We start from the raw sequence: 20,103 nt of genomic DNA, 5'->3' as shown, positions 1-20,103 counted from the left end.
GTAAGCTTATTTACCTGTATAACAGAAATGTCTTTAAACAGTTTAAACTTCAGGTTTTTCCTCTAACTTGTTCCATACACAGCAGCGTTGTTCAAAGCTTACTTAAAATGTAAGACCAGTTTTTAAAGCCGGAGTCCTCCTTCACTGATGGTGTTTAATGACCTACAGATCACACATGCCTGGTTCAGTTGTGTGATTTCTCATGAGTGTTAAATAAGCACTGGGGTGTACCTGAACAGAGCCTGAAACAAAACCATCTTCCCAGCTGCACCAAGCAGCAGTTCCACTGTGCAAGAGCTTCAGTAACATTTGTAGCTCCGGGGCAAGGCCTCCAGTTTGTCTCACTGCTGTCCATGATTTTGGGATGTTTTCAAGTTTAGCATTTCCTGGTACAAATCCTCTGCTTGGGTGCTAATATTGGTGAAGGCAGTTGGCACAACTGAATTGAGAGCAGCGCCCTTCACAGAATCACAGAATCCCAAGGGTTGGCAGGGACCTCAAAAGATCATCTAGTCCAACCCTCCTGCAAGAGCAGGGTAACCTAGAGTACATCACACAGGAACTTGTCCAGGCGGGCCTTGAATATCTCCAACGTAGGAGATTCCACAAACCCCCTGGACAACCTGTTCCAGTGCTCTGTCACTCTCACAGTAAAGAAATTGTTCCTGATGTTCACATGGAACCTCCTGTGCTCAGCTGTACCCTTGTACAGCTGTGAGGCGAGCTCACAGAGACACGCTTGAAAGGAATACCTGTCCTCAGTGGTTTAACCCTTTGTTCTCTCTCGCTGCCAGGGATATGCTGTGGGGATCATGTATTTCTGCGTTAGCACTTCTGCCGCGCTTGCTGAGGCTGATGCTGCAGAGCCTGCAAGTGAGCAGGATCTGTCGGGAAGAGCTGCCCGTGGTTGCTCAGTTGCTTCGCTTACTCATGCAACATGGTCAGCTCAGGAGCCATATGATCACAAATGAATTCCTGGTGCAACAGATTATCAAGGACATCATGGTAGGAAACTTCATTGTTTCTCAGAGACTACACACCTGATGTTTATGTGTAATAATTCTTGCAAAGGCCGGAACAGATGTTTAGCAGAACACACATTATGATTGTCTTCTGTCTGCCTTAGGAGCCTGGGCTGTGTAGAAGGCTGTCTGAGCTCCTGTGCTCATTGCACAGACAAAGGCTGTTATGAAGTTTAGCTTGTGCCCAGCCCAGGGCCTGGGAAAGCAGATACCTTCCTAACAAACTGACTGGGAGTAGCTTACCTGCCCGGCCCATCTGAGAGTGAGCTGTCCCAAAACAAGGAGCTAGTTTTCTCTGATGATGGGAGCAAGGATACGTAGGTGTACAAAGATGTTATTAAATCAGACAAACTCCCTTAAATATATATAGTGTAAAATATATTTCCTTTCAAATACTGCAAACCCCAGCGCATCTATTCCTGTGTCTGCTGCATCCTGCTGGTTTGGGGACTGTTCCAGTCCCTTCTCTCTTCAGAAAAAACATCTGAAACTGTCTTTGCACAAAGCTCTTGTGAGTTTGAGTGCGGAGAGTTTGTACATCCCACAGGTTTGAATAAGTGAGCCATGGGTATTCATTAGTAGCTTTTGAAAGAAAAACATAACCTCACTGGTGGTGAAAGCAGATGTAAGAGTAGGTGCAAGGTCTGTACCAGAGACTGAGGGGGTTGGTTTCCTTTAGTGCTGAAAATGTTCTTGTGATGTCCCACTGCAGGTGGGTTGTGTGTGGTGGCAGTGGGGCTTTTTTAACCACTTACAATGCTGAGGAGAGTGAATGACAGCGCTGTGGGCTACACTGGTCTGTTGGCAACAGTTCTCTTACAGACTGGGGGTCTGAGCTCTCCTGCTGTAGTAGAACCTCATTTGCATTTCAGTTGAGTATAAATTGCAGGATTGGGGTAAGGAAGTAAGGAAGCCACTGTAATTACAGGTAAGGAAGTGGCAGCTGGTGTAATTCACACACTTCATAACTGAGTAGTAACACTTCATAATTTCAGCTTTACCAGACATACCTTGTTGAAATGTATAAATGAGAGTAAGGTGGCCGTGTGCAGGTGGACAAGGCCATCTTGTACCCTGCACAGTACACCTCACTAACTGTACAAAGCCAGGCTTTGCATGTGCTGGTGGTGACTTGGAGTTTTACCTTCTTTCCCCTTCCTTCTAGACCCTGAAGAGTGGAGAAGTTCAAGAGCAGTGGCTGACAGACCTCCATTACTGTTTCAACATCTACCTTGCTTCTCATCCCCAGGGGCCCGGCCCTGTCAACACCGTGTATTAAAAGAGGTCGAACTGCATTTACTGTAAAGCATTTACTTCTATTTAGTTTTGAATGGGAGATGTTGGAACAAAGCTTGTCCATTTTTTTGTAAGTGAAACAGAATAAAAATTTTCCAGAGAACTGCGCCCCTCTGCTGCCTTTCTTTTCCAGCAAGCAGATGCTGCTGCTGGAAGCTAGTTTAGTAGATGCACTGTCCACAGTGAGGGGAGTGAAAGAAGATCCAGTCCCCTCAACATTTAAGCGCTTGCAGCAAAACAGACTTACGTTGACTTCACTCATCTTGTTACTTCAAAACACTGTATTAATTGATTAGAATTCTGTAATGCCAGCTAGAAGACAAGACAGAAAACAATTTACATGGAAACCAGAGTAACATCATTTTATTAGTGCTCAGCTCCTAGTTTTAAATACTTTGTGCAAGGTAAATACTGTATGCTGGCAGCTCCAAAGCTATTACAAGAACAAGGTTTCTTGTAGAATACGTCCCATCTTTTCTTGCTTTTCATAAACCATCTTTCTGTGCAGGTATAAAACCAGTTACTGATATAGAAAAAACTGGTGATAATCTCAGTGATAGAAAATATCACCCTAACAATTCCTATAGGCTGTGGAAAGCCATTTATATACTGTTTTTTGTCGACATCTCTACTTTTCCTTCCAAATCCATAGCTAGCTGAGAAATGATTGTGTCTTCAGTACCAAAGTGGAGAATGAAGACTGTTCTTCTGTGCTTGTCTTTCAGAACTGTTACTTCTTCAGTACAGTTTCCCTCTCCTTTGAAACTGTGTTTGATGAACACATTCAAAATTATTTTTTGGCAGTGGAAGACTTTGGGAGCCCCTGCAGTTCCTCTGTAGAGCTGGGCTCAGCACTTCAGTTTCTGTTTCCCAATGCAATTCAGATTTCATCCTGTCAGTAAATAAATAACAGTTGCATTTAAAAACTGATTTGTACTCAAAATGAGTCCCAACTCCTTAGATGTCTGTGTGGCCTGTAATGCTGGGATAATACAAAACAGCAAGTTCAAGTTTAATATGTTGTAGATGACTTGCACATGATGAAAGGTAATGGTTGTACTGGAATATGCTTTTTAAAATTCCAAACATTCAGCTTTGCTTAGTGCTTGAGTCTTGTGTTTTTTGGTTTTGCAGCTGTGGTTGGCCTCATGTTGTATGAAAATTGTTTTGACTTCCCCATGTTCTCCAGCAAATTAACACACTGTAGGTTGTTTACTGAAAAAGAACAAAACGGGTTTGGTGAGAAGCTCTAGTGGGTACAAAGCAGTTTAATCTACACAGTGTTCTAGATCTCAGAAACAGTGAGTGCACCAGGAGAAGAATCATAGACTCCATCAAATGGTTTGGGTTGGAAGGGACCTTAAACGTCATCTAGTTCCAACCCCCCTGCCATGGGCAGGGACACCTCACACTAGACCAGATTGCTCCATCCTCGTCTTGAACACTGGCAGGGCTGGGACAGATGCATTTGTCCTGGCATCTTGCTGTTGATTATCTGTAAGTGGAGTTTATTTTCTGTGGCGCTTGGTACAGCTTACGTAGAATCCTACTGCGGGTGTTCAGAGCAGCCTATAATAACTGAAAGCAACATGAGATTTACCCGCATAAATGAAGGAGGGTTTCCTGGCTGATGGCTCAGTCACTAACACAATGCTCTTGGCTGAGCTTGCTGAAGAGCAGCAAGGGATTTTTTTTTGTTGAGCAGTATTTAACCACATTAGGTCCTGGGTCATTTCTAGAAGGTATGGGAAATTGGTCTAGGGCTAAAGCTCTGAATTACTAGAACCAAAAATGAATGCTAGCTGACCCTTCTCTTCAGTTCTGATCCTGGCTGAATATCTGGACTCACTCAGTGTTTTCATTTAATGTGCGTAATACTGTGTGTGTTCTCCTTCCCCAGTTTTGTGGAGGTGGGATGCAAACATTTTGGTGCTTTATCCCTTTCCAGTCAGGGTCCCGCCAAAGTGCAAATCTGAGCATTTCATTGAGGGGCGCGCCCAGCACGCTCTAAGAACGTCTTTCTGATGCAAAGAATTGCAAAGCCTCCTCCTTTACAACTCTACACACACTTTAATGTTCACAGTGAAACAAAAAAAAACCCTAGACTTAGCTGTCTAGCCTGCTGCAGAGCACTTCTTTAAATGCCATTTACTGAACTGACAAAAGGCACCGATTTAATAAAATGATGTTTAAAAAGGAACAACTTTCAGGGTCCAAAACGAGCTAATTGTAACAATTCTGTCCCTATTTGCACACCCCTTTTCTGCTTGTCTCCTTCTGCCGCCCCTCCCCCCCCCGACTTATTTGTACATTTCCTTTGTGCACCTTCTGCATGTCCTCCCCTCCAAAGTGCTGGGTCTGCTTATGCCAGAAAGGTCATGGAGTTTGGTGTCTGTCCCTGTTACATATGTGTTGCGGCACACTTTTCCCACTAGCTATATGAACATTCAAACCAGGGCTGACAGCCAGTCTTCACCTTCCCAGCTGTACCTTCTGCAAGAGAGAGAATGAGACTGAACAGTCCATTCTGACCTACTCCAGGCACCTACGTCAGGCACGGAGTATCTGGCATTCACCACTGACAGCTCTGAACTTTTCCAACAAGCGTCATGTTGTCATGCACAAAGGCGGTCAGATGAAAAACATGTTATTGTCTTTAAGGGCTAAAGTTCCCCGAGCTCCTATTAGGTGAATGAAAGTAGGTAGTGTTCTAAAGGAACTGGGCAGAGTTCCTATCACTATCCTATTCGTCACCAAGTTATGAAAGCAAAGGACACTCAAACCTCAGAAGAAAGCCTTTTTATTTCAGGAGACAGGGAGATGTTGTCCCAAGAACCTGAACGAAAAGAAGCATTATTTGCTAAAGCTCTTCTAAAATTTAGATTCTTATCTGCATGAAGAGGTGGCAACCAAACACCTGCCTGGTTGTGATGCTTAATTAAAACAGTTTTCAAACTGGAAGAAAAAAGCCACCGTCTCATAGTGAGGCAGAAACTCCCTACACTTGTAACAAACAAGGCTAAGTCAATGTTGGATTGCCTTCTGACTTCAGAGCTTTGTTAAATTAGTAAAGGAGAAAATGTATTTTACAGCCCTTTGCAAACTACCTGAACTACTGTTTCCTTGAAGCATCTCCTTTGTTGCTAGTTACCCATGGCCTGCCTCTGAACTAGCTGTGATACAACCATGAAGGCCAAGTGGGCCTTCATGTGATGAAGTGCTAATGTTACTATAGCTCCCATACCCTAATAAGTGTAATTACACTCTTAAAAATGGCATTTTGTAAAGAAGTAGTAGGAGAGGTGGCCATGTACTCTTCAGTTTTAGGTAGCTGCCTATTAATGCCACATGCATGATAGTTCCAGCCTTTTAATGACCTTGATAATATTTTCACACTCGCCATCCTTTGGTGCTATTCTGTTGTACATGGTGTAGATCTCCTGTCTGTCTGCACAGCTTGACAGTCCTGGTTGTGCCAGCCCCACTGCCCCAAGACCAGATACATACCCAAAATTTCAGTGGCAGGCAGAACTAAGGCTTTCCTAAGGAAGACCTGGCAATGACTCTATGGCTTCTGAGTTAAGCAGGAAATAAATGCATGGTTTTGCTAAAGCTTTACAACTTATGAAAGTCAAAGTTATGCAGTAATTGAGGCTCTGTGCACAGCACAGACACCCAGTTACACCATTTTAAAAGGAAGGGCAGAGACCAGATCAATAACTTTGGATTTTCAAGTTTTCATCTATGCACTAAACCAGGTATTTCTAACAGCCAGGTGTGTAAATTCTTGGCACATGTAGCAGTCCACCTCTTCTATAAGATTAGTAAATATTTGTGCTGTAAGTAATCTTAACCAGAGGTGAATGCTACCTGGCTTGTCACTCTGCAAGTCCATTCTGTTAAGGTCTTTCCTAGTAGCAGCCCAATAAAGACAGGTTTTCATATACATGATTCAACACAAGGATGAAAGTGCAGTGCTCACGTAAATCCAGCAGTAGTGAAAGAAAAAGCATGCAATCTTAACAGCTTGGCAGCAGTTACATACTTTGACATGAGATCCCAGTTCTTGAGCAATTATTTTTGCTTTTCCAAGATGAAACCAATCTCACACGCATACAACATTAAAGTATTCTTAAAATGTAGGTGTCCTACCTGAGACCAGCTGTACATCAGAAAGCTTCAGCTTGGAAGGAGGTCGTGTTGGCTGATACGCTTTGCCTTCCTGAGAACGTCCTTTAACAAGCAATAAAAACAGCTCCATGTTTAATCACATAAAGACGATGTTATGTATAGCTAGAAACTATTAAGTAGGCTACAACATCGCTTTGTTCTAAAATCAGTCTCATTTATGATAAGGAAACTCAGGGGATGTTCTCTATGATAGAAAATTGTGACAACCACAATTGAACTTTAACTAAAAAATACATCTTGCAGTTGCTAGTAAATAAAAAAAAAAGTTAAATAAAATTAGCTTTATTTATTTATGTAATCTTTTTTTTTGGCCATCTAAACTACAGAGCCAAGACAGAAGTAACTTACTACCCAGTAAAGTACCTACAGTTAGCACATCCTTACTTCATCAGTGATCCACACTGTAAGCAAACTCAAGGTTTAAATCAATGCTTTCCTGCTACCCTTTCTGCAAGATGGAGTCCTTTGCACCATGCACATTCAGGCATAGTGCAGTGCTACCGTAAAAGCTGATCTTGCTCTTCCAATAAAGACCAGTTCTCTTGAAACAAGGAAGTTATGAACATGGAGCAAGACCATAGTCTTCAAATGGAAATATTTAAAAAACAGTATAAACCCCATAAAGCTTAAAATCATGCTTAAACCATGCTCCAGACAGCCACTATGGATCGATTGAGCCAGCTGTCCCCAGTGTAACAGCTCTGGCAAAAGAATTGTTTGGTTGCTCAAGACCCATGCTGGAGTAACGCTATGTGGTGATTCAAACAGCTTTAGCAGCAGCCAGTTTAAATCACAGAGGGTTTCTTTCTTTCAGTCTGCAACAGACACACAATTACCCAGGACACCCAAGATTCAGACTAATTGTAATAAATACGTGAAATCCCTAACAATGAGGTAAGGAGTGTACGGAAGAATACACTGTTATAAAAGTGTAGCTATTTAAAACAGAGTGAAGACAAAGTTACCATATATCTGCTTCAGGATGGACTGCTTGCTGGGTTTTATGGCCGAGCCGGTTTTATTTACAGGTTTCAGGTTTTTACATGAAGGAGCTGATTTCAGAAGGCTATGGTTCAGCTGTTTCTTCCAGGCAACCCGAATGAAGAAGGCAGCTGTCTCTTGTCTCCATTTGTCTTCATCTTCTTTGCACTGCCGATTAGCACTAAGAAGCTGGAACAACTCCTGTCTTAGCTGGTAACTAGAAAGCAGAAAAGAGAAGAGCACTTGTTTTAGGTGACCTGTTTTAACTTTGGTGCTTTCCACACATCAGTTCACATGGTAGATTACATGAGCTAACTGGGAAAACAGAACTCCCACTGATGTGCGAAGTCATTTGGATGAGAAATGTTTGCTCAGAAGCAAAAGCAGGAGCTGGGTTCAATTCTGGATACAGCTGTTATTCACACAGTTAATAAAGATCTGGCATTACAGGTATCCAAAGTTACAGCACCTCAACATCAGTGTATCAACTGCTTTAGAGAAAGCATGGAGAAGACAAGACCTATACATATTTATGAGTATAATCAATACAATACCGTTTTCTCATTTCAACTGTAACACCAAATTTTCCCATGTGCTTTACCACTTGCTCAGTCAGTCAGTGCAAGAGACAAACCAGATCTACTTACAGGTTCAACTGCACATTTCCTCTATGGAAACCTGAGATGCTTTCCCTCCCTCCTCCAAAGGTGCTCCCCTCATCTCTTCAGCAATCTAGTTTTGCTTTTCCCCCTTCCCTTCAAAGGCTCTGTCTCCCAACCCAGCCTTGCCATGGCTGCTTTGATCTTACACAGTCCCAGCCCTGTTCCACGTGGCAGCAGTAGATGATCTGTCCTTCTTCCCACTTTGATGCCTAATGGCACCAGCGACCAGGAGTTGTTTGGCTTTTTGTCTTGAATCAGATACAAGTATTAAATCAGATACTGGCATTTCACACTCGCGAGTCCATTAACTGGCCTAGCAATTAACTCTGGATCTCCCCAGGACAAACCTGCCATAGATGAACATGGAGTAGTAACACTTGTAAAATATTAATTGTAAGTAAGTGTTGGGTAACTGGCCAAAACACATTGGGCATCATCCCCTCTGGCATTTGAAAAGGCTTCTACTGGATGCCGCATTAGAAGGAATGAGGAAGGAGGGAGAACGAGGTGATTTTGTTCTCTTGCTCCATCTGCAACAAGTTCTCAGTTAAAACAAAAGGCAGCACAACCAGATACGAAATGTGTAAATATACAAGCCAACAAAAACTGTACACTTCAAACGAACCACCAGCCGTATATAGAAAAATGAGCACATAAAAGTGCAACAGAATGCCAAAGGGGGATGATAATGCTCAGAGCCCCAGTAATTTGAAACTTTCAATAAGCTTAGTAAATTCCCTCAGTGAAACTTGCTGGGTGAGACAAATATATTCAATCTTAATTTAGTGGAGCTTCAGAATTCAGGCATGTCCTGTTATACGGCTCGTTAAAGTACGCAACAACTGCAGCTTACCAATAAAGGCCTGTAGTGCCTGTGAGCTGCAAAGTACTGTATGGATTCAGAACAGAAGCGTTATTAAGACAGAAGGGAAAAAAAGGATCCAGTTTGGGTAAGCAACACGTCAATTAGAACTGCTCAATGGGGTAAGAGAGGAAGAGAAAGTGAAGGGGGGCACAGTTACAGTGACTTGCTAACGTAACTGGAGCTAGGGATGGGTTACGTGACTACTGCTGCAGGAAAAACAATTGGGGAACTGTTCTATACTTGAGCAGAAAAGACTACTAAGCTGTTCTCTTGGAATTCAGTAATTGCTGCCAGAAGCCTTTGCTGATAGGTGAAGTGACCCAGTCACAGGCACTCCACCTTTGCACCCAGCTGTAATTTCATGTTTGTGAAGAACTTCTCGTAGTTTTTAGCAACGAGAAAACAACTGCGAGGCTCTGACACCAAGATGACGTAGGCAGTTATCTTTAGAGCATGGGCACATTCTCAGAATTCAGCTCTCCTGTAACTGATTGTTCTGACCCTAGTGAGAAAAAAGAAGAGTGGCTCCAAGTTTGATGCTTTATGAATCTGATGTGGGGCCTTAACAAAACAGCCAGTGCTTAGTCAATAAAACTACTGCACAGCAGATATGTGGAATACATGTGCAGAGTGGCAAAGCTGGCAAATGGTACTCAGATTCATTGTTATAGAAGCTCTAATCTTAAAACCCACTGCTGCTCAAAGTATGCATATAGCAGTAACATCAAGAAAATATAGCATGACTCCCACAGGAGAGCAACGTAACAGCAACCAACTTACTTCCAGCTTCTGTCAACTCACTGTGGACTCTGGAGAATGGTACAGGCCTCAGTGTCCCCCATGAGAGCAAGCTAGACACAGAATGTGTAAGGCTCAGTGAGCAGGAGAAACAATTAACCTTTGGCAATCCACACACCTAAACACAGGCTTTTGAGGACTACATTTATAAAGTGTGTGGACTGTGGGAATTGAAACATTTTCCCAAGAAAGGCAAGTTTCATACACTTAAGCAGAGCAGTACCATTGTGTTACAGCTCACCACAGCTCTCAATAAACTTTCAAGAAGTAAATCATGACTATAAAATTTGCAGTGAGACAAATGTATTTAATCCTAATTAAGAGAAATGCCAGAACACAAGCATGTACCTCTACATGTTTCTAATGCAGAATTACACATTAACAATGTGTAATTCTATTGCTGTCTACAAGTACATGCTATTTACCTGTGCCAGCCTGGACCTGAAAGACAAACACAGGACTGGGTGGGACCCACAGTCACACTGTAAGTACCTGCGTAAGAACTATAATTCAGTGTACAGTGGGTGGGAAAACAGGTATTTCAGAGGGAGAGTCAGAATAACTGACATCATAGTAACAGTCAGCACATGCTGGGTGAGCTAGCTGGAAACGCTTAACCATGACTTCTTGGCAGGCAGATGCCACCATCAGACTTGGGATCCATATCCTAAAATATAGCAAAAATGTACACGAACTGTGCTTCAGAGGGAGAAGCAGAAATATCTTCTTTTTAAAAATAAAAACTACTGATGCGATAACAGCATGGAAATTGGGAGGAGGAAATCTGGTCTGATTTCACAGCTCCCATCATCCATGTGGGTTTCAAAACACTCACGCAATAAAGTTCACGCTGAGCTTAAAGCGTAAGCAGAAGAGACAGCAGAACTGGTGGGCCTGGGAGAGAGAAGACAGGAGGGAAGCACAGCTCTTCACAACAGTGGTGTGCCCTCACCTCAGCACTGCTGCCAATCAAACTGTTCTGCATTCTGCATCAAAACATTCACTGAAATAAATGCATTCTAATATCACTGCAAATGTGATGAACTCCAGCAAAGGTCTAGCAACAGTACGTTGTCCACAGATGTAACAAGATGGCAGTGGAGGAACAGCCAAACTAACCTCTCCTGCAGTCTTGCAGATCTATGATCCATGTTAATGTTCTATATACTATAGAACATGGGATTGGACTAGATGATCTTCTGAGGTCCCTTCCAATCTCTAGCATACTGTGATAGGAGTTTTGCAAACAGAGCAAGTATGTTTATTTTTCTTTATTAATTCTCACAATAGCAAATGTCATTTAAACAATCTTTAATCCCCATAATTTCTGAAGTGCTGTGAGTGCATGCTCAGTGATAGAAAGCACCACTGCTGTTCCAGCAGATGGATAGTTCAGAAAGATCTATCCACAATCTTTAGTCAAAACTGTAAATGGAATACAAAGATTTCTATACAGGCAAGCTAGCTCAATACAGGGTTTTAGATCCCAGATCTTGTGAGGCAATTTGCACAGGCACTCACTACATATTTTGACGCTTTGACTGAGAGATATGGTATGTGTCTACTCCTCTATGGGGATTTTAATTTGCTGTTCAGTGAAAACAGCATAGCCTTCAGAAGCAACAGTATCACTTATGGATATACTCTCCTAACCTACTCCTGACTGTAGCTTTTGGTATCTAAAAAGACCTTAACACATAAGACAAGAAATTGGCATCTACATGAGAAAAGGCCAACGAAAACACTGCCAGCACTGAGCTGCTTGCATAGTGTCTGGAAGCAGCAGAGAGGGTTGAAGGCAGAAGTGGTGGATCACTGGGAAAACAAGTGGCTGCTTTGCTTTGCAGGTCAGTGTGGGTATAAGTAATGGGGCACAAGCACAGAACCACAGAATGGTTTGGGGACCTTTAGAGACCATTTAGTTCCGACCCCCTGCCATAGGCAGGGACACCTTCCACTAAACCAGGTTGCTCCAAGCCCCATCCAACCTGGCCTTGAACACTGCCAGGGATCAGGCAGCCCCATCTTCTCCAGGCAACCTGTATCAGTGCCTCACCACCCTCATCATGAAAAGACTTCCTCCTTTATGTCCAATCTAACCCTACCGTCTGCCAGTTTAAAACTGTCCCCCCTTGTCCTGTCACTACAAGCCTTGGGAAAAAGTCTTATTCCATCTTTCTTATAAGCCCTCTTTCAAGGGAGGCACAATCAGGTCCCCCCTGTGCTTTCTATCTTTAGGCTGAACAAGCATACTCAGCCTGTTTTCATAGCAGAGATGTTCCGGCTCTCTGACCATTTTCACGGCCCTTCTCTGGAGTTGCTCCAACAGGTCCATGTCTTTCTTGTCCTGGGGACCCCAGAGCTGGATGAACAGATAGCAAACAAAGAGCATGCATGAAAGCAGGACAATGCTGTGGAAAGCAAATGCTGGGACATCTCACTCTCTCCTGTCTGCCTCTTCAGTCATTCCTGCTCAATCAAGTTACTCAAGTTAGCTTCAAGTTTTGGCAATGAACTTCCAAAGCTTCCAAACCTTTTGTAGTTTGGTTGCCCAGTTGAAAGTCAGGTCAGAATACAATTTCAAGTGTGTCAGTAAATGGTGGTGAAGGATCTGGCTACAAAAACCTTTTCAGGAAAAACCCTGTATCCCTCCATGTGCAAGTTTCCTAATGAACACAAGAGCAGTGAACTCCAGGCTTAGGCAAATTCTGATCTGCACTCTCTGAAGAAATATCAGTGCTTGAAACAGAAGTTTCATAACTTCTCAATGATTAAAAGTCATCACTTACCTTGTTCTTTTTATGAGCTTACTAATGTAATTCCAGGCGACTGAAACCTGCTTTCACTTGTTTGGTGAAAGATTATTAAATTCATTATTTAGCACCGGTAATGTAAGCAAAAGGACCAAATAAAAGCACTTTGCCAACAAGCTAACTTACTTTACATCTTACTCTTCTCTAGCTACTGAAACAGCAGTCTTACCTTCTCCATGTCCTCTGGATGACTGTAGCAGCATAGTTCTTCTTCCGAAACAGCTCTTTTCTTTTTCTTTCTTTTTCTATAATCTGCATTCGAATCTCTAAAGGGATCAGTTCAATATTTGTACTTTGCCATGCGACAGAACATGATTGATCATCTGCATTCCTGGATCCAATTATGCCTGTATTTTCCAAGTTCAAACTGTCATCAGGAGCAGAACACGCTGCTGGGTTTCTTGGCACAGCTCCCATACGTTCTGCCTTAGCAGACAATAAAGGGGAGGCCTTTTTTGCTAACTCGTTATTTGCCATAGTTTGTTCTACAGCATGCACACTGTCATTTCTGGTGTTTACAAATACTGTTTTGGCACTTCCTGGTCTACTAGAGCCAGCTGGTGAACATCGTTCACCATTTACCTCTTTATTTCTGCATTTCTGCTGATGCCTTTTGCTTTTGGAAGAAGCTTCACATTGCTTCGAGTTTCTCGCAACTCCACCAGTACAGCTGACATTGCAGAAGAACACAGCCGTTCCTTCACAATGGTCCCTGCTGCCAGATGAAGGCTGACTTTGATCTCTTAGCTTTTCCCCAACACTGGCAGTCCTACAAGCAGCAGCAGTATGCCTTCTGCTCCTCCGAACACAAGCACCCGTTGTGTCAACAGTGTGCAATTTGTGCTTTTCTCCATCCAGTTCTGTAGCAGCTGTGACCTGATGTTTCACTTCAACTTTTGTTTCCTCTTTTGCTTTGTCACAATGGAAATGGACACAACTTGACTTGCTTTTGGTGTGTTTCCTCAGTGAATCTTTAGACAGAGAAATGGAAACCAACATTCAGCCTTTGAACCAACAAAACGTAGTTTTTTTCTCTATTTCCCTTTTTGCTGAGTTACCTTTGAGGCACACTGGGATTTACTAAAATGAAAAAACACGTGAGCAGGAAGAATCAGGAGCGGACCTGATTGCCTGTAACAGTGCAGTCCCAAACTTCTTAATTTGCTTTTGGTTCTCAAAGTATTTTTCTTTCTTACAATGCATTTGACTTAGATGCCTAAAAAATGTTCACAGGGAAAAACTGTTTCTTCACCTACCTGAATATACTGGTGTTCTCCAAAGAAACCAGCTCACAGTGTGGTGCAGGAATGCAGCCCTATGAACACATCTGCTCATTCCAGTGCAGATACCGTGACAGACTGTCACTGTTTCAAGCTTATTTGCTGAAGTTCTGCTCTAGCCACCCTGTATCCTGGCATGTGGTGACAGACTGGGTAACCCACTGACCCAGGAAACCCAGACTGCTTGGCTTCTCGGTACTTGACATCCTAAATGAAACTAGGCAGTCCTTCCCATTTCTCCCTTGCTGCTGTGAGATAAGCGCCTCTAAATGCCCTTGCGAGGATGATTCGGAAGCCAGACTTCAGTCCAAAACTGAAAATCTCCCATCTACCATACACCTTCCATTTTGTTTGGAAACTAACAGGAGAATGAGAAAACAGGCCAGGCAGGATGAAACGTAACAGACAGAATGGTTGTTCAGGGGTAGGTAAGACAGAAAAAAGAAGAGAAAGAGACCTCTGATATACCAGAATCACAGAAAATCTGCTGGATCATCCAAAACCTGGAGAAACCATGCTATATTTATCCCCACTGCAGCCTGACAGGATACTTTTGACTGGGTAACACAATATGGCACGTTATCAGATTATACAAAGGAAACTAAAGATTATCATCAATGATGTCTCCAACAAAGAAGATTTATCATAGTGACAGGTCAGTGTGGGCTGAAAGGCTACTCTAACTTACACATGATTAGCATATGTGTAGATAGCCCTCTATGTTCTGGGACGGGAAAAAAACTAATCTATTATTTTAATCTATTATTAATGTAATTATTTTTTTCTTTCCTATATTGAGCTATTGTTGTAACTGCTCAGAATGGAGAAGGAAATTCACTCTCTCTTGCATTACACCTGGGGAATAGACAATTTAAAATCAATGTGCCTTCTGATGCCAAGATTTCCGAGGGCATAATCCAACTCCTAGAGAAGCCAAATCAGAAACTGCCAGTGCCATCAATAAAACGGGCATAGGGCTGACAGTCAGCTCAAACATACGAAGTTTACAGCACTGTTGTTCTCTCAACAAGGAAAAAGGACACAGCTTTAAAAGAAAAGCCTTGTCATTCTGAATTCACCAACACCTGCTGCCTGGTTTGCACGTGCACCATGTAGAAAGCTTTTTTACTTTAACCATTAACACAGTGAAGTAGTATGTGCAAAACTTCTCAACCTGAACAACTGGGTAACTCGATAATGGAAAAAGCCTATGATTTAAGTGTTCTAGCTCATCTTTTAAGGTTGATAGAAACTTTCTTAGATAGAAAGACCAAGCAATAGCAAGTACAGAGCACAAAAAAAAAGAACTTACCTGTTTGTACTACAGCTAAGGCAAATGAGATAACATAAATAGGAAAGAGGATTTCTCTGTGAAGAACAGATCTGAAAACCCCACCAATTAAATCATAGTTTCCACAGCCCACAGGATCTAAATTTATATTTAATTCCAATAAAATGTCCAATGAAATCCATTAAATTTTTGGTCACAAGAGGACTGATTAAAACACTTAATGAGAACTGATTAAAGAACTTCATGATTTGATCCTTGCTGCATCAGCTTTTTTGGCATCATTTCAATAGCAAAAAGAGAATGCATGCCTAAAAATGGCATAGTATTTTATTTCAAACATAGGCTTTTTGGACTGGGCAAGAGGGGCCTTTCTTTACAATCTGAAAGTAAACTGGTCTTGTAGGAGAAGTAGACATGTATTTCAGAAGAAGAGTTTTGCTGTCACATCCAACATGGTGAAGAAAGATAGTAAATAACAGAAAGAATTTTCTACTTAAAATTCTACTGCTTGCAGAAATTATATTCTGCTTTTAAAGACATATTGAAAATAAAAAAACCTCCAGGCAATAGCCTATATGATTTTAAAATTTTACTTGCAGAACCATCACCATGGAAAAATTATTCTGGCATAGCTACATCAGGAAATCTCCATCTTCAGGGCAGCCTTCAATCAAAAGTCCAAGCTAGACGCTGGTGGCATTTGCTGCTGGTTTGAATTCCCTAGGTTACTGTAAAGGGTAGCGTACCCAACTGAACATAAATGCAGTTTTCCAAATACAAGTATCAATAATAGAATCCTTTACAGAAAATTTGGCAAATTCTGTCCTGATCTCTGTAGTCAGTTTGACTCTATAGCCCCTGTTTCCCATGGACTACATACTACCTACTTCCTCAGGTCATTCTCTCTGCAAAACTATTGTATTTGGTCCAGAACCAGTGAGAGTCTGACTGATGCAAGTTTCCATTGTCATAATCAGTGGAAGATTCTGGCTAAGAATGGATACATGGAGTCAGTAAAAGAAAAGGCTGCTTGTTCCTCTTTTATAGCTTCTTTGTACTTCTCCTTCTTTTCTTCCTGCCCTTCACTGTTGTAAACCTCCCCAGATCTCTCTTTCCCATTTCCCTTTTTTCCATACTTATCAATTTTTCCTCATTATGTTCACTATCTCACAAAAATAACAAGAAATGACGATAAATTGATGATGCATTTAAAGACAGAATACAAGAGTGCAGCAGGGCACCTTTGACACACTGCTTCATAGCACAATTTCTAAAAACAGTTTCACTTCTCAAAAAATACCCTAGAGTGTTCTCAACAAGGGGACTTCAGAGACTAATCATAGGAGAACCCTGACATGGAGAATGAAGCAGACTGAACAGCTCCCTCTGTACGCTAGAGATGTCACTTAGAACAATTTTATCCTCATTTCAACCTCATTTAAAAACAAGAATTACCATTTCTCCATTAGCACTCTTCAAGTATCCCATAGATATGCCAAAATATCTTTAATCTCATTTTCTCCTAACAATACAACTAATAGAACTCCCAACAGCCTGTTCTCACATATTTTAGGTATTTAAAAGACACTGTATATACTGGCATTTTTGACTACTTAAGATGACTGAACACACACAATAAAAAGAATCTGTATCTTACTCCTACCATATATGAATTGCTTAAATGATGAAAGAATAAGAAATGCTAGAAAGATGAAACAAGTCCTGTGCATAAAACACCCCACACAGGGACAAGAAGGATAATCAGGACAATTTAAAAAGCTTACAAACCTTTCCTGATTTTATGACCTTCACTCTGAGGCTTGGCTGACAGGCAACTCTCCTTTGGTGTTCCTTTGTTGTGACAAGCTTTAGGTGAACCTCTACTGTTTCTCCCTAGTTGAATTTGTGAACCACTGAGGGACAGAGATCTCTTACTCTGTGTATCAATGGGTTTGTTAGGTAACTGTGAGTTGCTGGTAGTCTTCTCTCGATTTACAGCATTCTGTTGTACTCGAAGCCTGTTTTCTTCCACGTTCTGCATCCCATTCTGTAGCTTGGCCTCTTTTCTTTTACTTTCCTCTTCACGTTTCCTGTAATTATAGTCAATACCATAAGAATTCCAAAGACAAAATCTTGGGAGCATGTATCTAACTTGAACACATTGCTTTCTAGAAACTTGACACTGCCACAACAAAACCCTGAGGATAACACCTTTTTTGTGAGAAAGGGACACCTGTTGTATTGAAGTGTCTTAACTTGATCTGAAGTAACAACTGACCTGCAGCTACAGCCTAATGAAGCTTAAGTCCTTATTAGGCAGCTGCCTGTTCAGTTTGCAGTGGTTTAAGCTGATTTTACAGCACTCCCTTATTGAAAACAATGAAATTTAGTGTTTTTATAAATATACAAAAGCTTAAAGCAGGATTTTGAAAAGGTGACAGAAGACAAGCAATATGATACTAATAACTATGTTTTTCATTAGTAATGAACAATGCTTTCATATACGTAGTTATGCAATGCACTGTATGTGAAAACCAGAAAACCAGTAAAAGACATCTCTTTGAAAATTATTTTTCATACTTATCTGTGTCATAATTAATTCAGATAATTATAAACCAATTTCAAACTAGCTACTGATACTAACTTGCTACTATGTATTTATCATTGGCAGATAACTTAATGCATATAAACAGATTATACATTATACAAATGATAAATACTGAAAGTATGAGATGTGAATTAAAAACTTGTGTGCCCGTAGTATGCCATTACAATTACGATATTTGGTTTTCAAAATGAAAGAAGTCATGCATCCCTTAAATAGTGTAGATAAAAAGAAGAATTTTGGACAAGGTTAGGAAAGCCGCATCTCTTGAATGAAGTTTTACAGCCTATTTTTAAATACAGTGAGATATCATTGCACTTTAGCTTTTAAATTCTTCTCCTACAAAGCAGAATAAACGCAATAGCACATAGCAAACGTTACCTACCTACCACTGAACTTAGTTTTGCAAATTAAGCACTGGTTGTAAGATGAAGTGACATTTTTCCTGTTGGAATGGACAGGTGATAAATGTCGTATCATGTCGCTGCCTGGTATTTTAACTTGCTTCCAACGCTATAACACAGTTTGCAGACTGTTGACACATTAGCTCACAGCACAGCATATGACAGGTTAGTTATGCAGCATGCCATCCTCAGTTCCTGTGAGTTGTATCAATGCCAGTATATGTCATTTCAGCGTGAGCTGCCAGGGAGAAGGCTTAACTTTATCTGTCAGTACTATCTTACGAAGTACGCTCTGCAGAATCAGCTGATCGAACTTTGCACCTGAAAAGCTGTTAACTGATCTAAAATATACTCTCCCAGCAGCCTGAGGTTCAGTATTCCCTCTGGCATGGAAAAACGTGGCTAGTTTCAAATAATGTCAGCATTCCACAACTGGGCTACATGGGGATGTCTGGATTGTGTACAGTATGGATCTCACTGCCATTACTCTGCCATTTGAGCTGATGAATCAGATCTTACTATTCACAGAATAGTCTTTTCCTACAAGAATCAAGCAGCCTGTTACCAGTATGCTCCAGTAGGGTATTCGAAAAGAAAGTGTGAGACGCGCTGTGCAATACACAATCAGCCCAGAGTGACCTGACTCTTAGGATGAGCAGATTAACTCAAAACAGTAACTTCAGTGACACACCGACTGTAAAGTTATTGAAATGACACAGGACCAGAAATTCACAAGAAGCAAAAGGGGATTTTTCTTATAAAAAGGTCTTCCTTGTGTGCTGGTTTTTCAGATTATACTGAAGAAATAATAAATGGAAGGGATTTCAAAGCTCCCTATTCATAGCCTATCATGGTAATTGTCACACAACAGCTTAGTCAATTAACAGATTCCTGAATACTTACGAACCTCCCCTTGTGTTTTTTATTTACTCAGAAATTCAGTTTGTGTCACAATGAAACATACCTTTCAAATGAAAATTTCCAAGTTTTGTTGTTGTCTGACTTGAGAGACTAGGTTTGATGGAGAAGGAGGAGAAAAATTCCTGTTTTAAGGGTTCTCATTCATTTTTGGGAGGTTCTAGCCATACAACAAGATCCAAATCTGGGCTCTCAAATTAGACAACTACAGCTTGATAGTGATAACAGACCTGGCAGCCCAACATTTTCCACTATAATTGCAACAGGATTTTGTTCTGAATGGTCATAAATTTGTATTTCATTACAAAAGTGAGAGAATCGAAACTGAGACTTTAGCAGATGGAAAGGAACAGTTTCAGCCTCACGCACTTGTGAAGACACAGAGATGCTCTGAATTTTGATCCTGCTAAAAGGAAGACAACCTCTTCTATTCTGTTAAGAACACTGTGCTTTCTGTATCTATCTACTCTGTTTTAAATTTAGAACATCTCCACGTGCCTGGAGAGCATTTTTGAAGTTGTCCTTGCAAGAAACAGTTACTTCAAAAATTGTAACTGAAAATAGATCTCCAGGTATGGTCCTACTATTGCTGAAGCTTTATCTGGACCAAGAGGAGTTATATTTCATGCTGGATAAACAGCTGCCTTCGGCTATACGATTTAGCATGATGCTTGTTTTTAGAAGCATAACACTTTTGAATCACGACACATTCAGCTTGTGATCCACTACGATCTTTAACAGATAATTCTTAATAAAAATACTAAGAGACAGTTTCTGACCAGTATTCCTGTGTTGATTGATCTTCCCAAACGTGTAGAGCACTCCGTTGTCCTTACCTAGCTACCTGTTTTTTCCTCAATCATTTCTCATATGTATTTTAACACCATTCATATTTCTAATTTAGTCTTCAATATGCTTACAGTCTTCTGCATTTTGATGTTTTCCACCCTAAGGAACTGGAGCATCTTTCGTATGAG

At 41.2% G+C, this 20,103-nt stretch overlaps 2 protein-coding genes across 7 annotated transcripts in view; one reads left to right on the top strand and one right to left on the bottom strand.

Annotated features, from left to right (window-relative positions):
* TEX10 (testis expressed 10) overlaps positions 1-2,425 on the top strand; it is a 49,834-nt gene extending 47,409 nt beyond the window's left edge. For all 3 annotated transcript variants that reach the window (XM_062608935.1, XM_062608932.1, XM_062608934.1), the window contains 2 exons: positions 795-1,005; positions 2,188-2,425. In XM_062608935.1, the coding sequence (XP_062464919.1) occupies positions 795-1,005; positions 2,188-2,301 (325 nt within the window). In that variant the 3' untranslated portion in view covers positions 2,302-2,425. The remainder of the gene's footprint in view (positions 1-794; positions 1,006-2,187) is intronic.
* Positions 2,426-2,667: 242 nt separating this feature from the next.
* Positions 2,668-20,103, bottom strand: part of INVS (inversin) — an 86,323-nt gene continuing 68,887 nt past the window's right edge. For 2 of the 4 annotated variants that reach the window (XM_062608928.1, XM_062608931.1), the window contains 5 exons: positions 16,988-17,289; positions 12,798-13,599; positions 7,475-7,707; positions 6,471-6,551; positions 2,668-3,533 (listed from right to left, as the gene is read on the bottom strand). In XM_062608928.1, coding sequence (XP_062464912.1) covers positions 3,418-3,533; positions 6,471-6,551; positions 7,475-7,707; positions 12,798-13,599; positions 16,988-17,289 — 1,534 coding nt within the window. In that variant the 3' untranslated portion in view covers positions 2,668-3,417. The other 2 variants (XM_062608929.1, XM_062608930.1) reach the window with 2 other exon arrangements.

The sequence above is a fragment of the Pezoporus occidentalis genome, unplaced genomic scaffold (genome assembly GCF_034315485.1).
Source record: "Pezoporus occidentalis ecotype Australia unplaced genomic scaffold, CSIRO_AGI_Poc_V1 ctg132, whole genome shotgun sequence".
Taxonomy (NCBI): Eukaryota; Metazoa; Chordata; class Aves; order Psittaciformes; family Psittacidae; genus Pezoporus; species Pezoporus occidentalis.
Note: the sequence above shows the minus strand (reverse complement) of the source record. Positions and strands in the feature narration are given on the sequence as shown.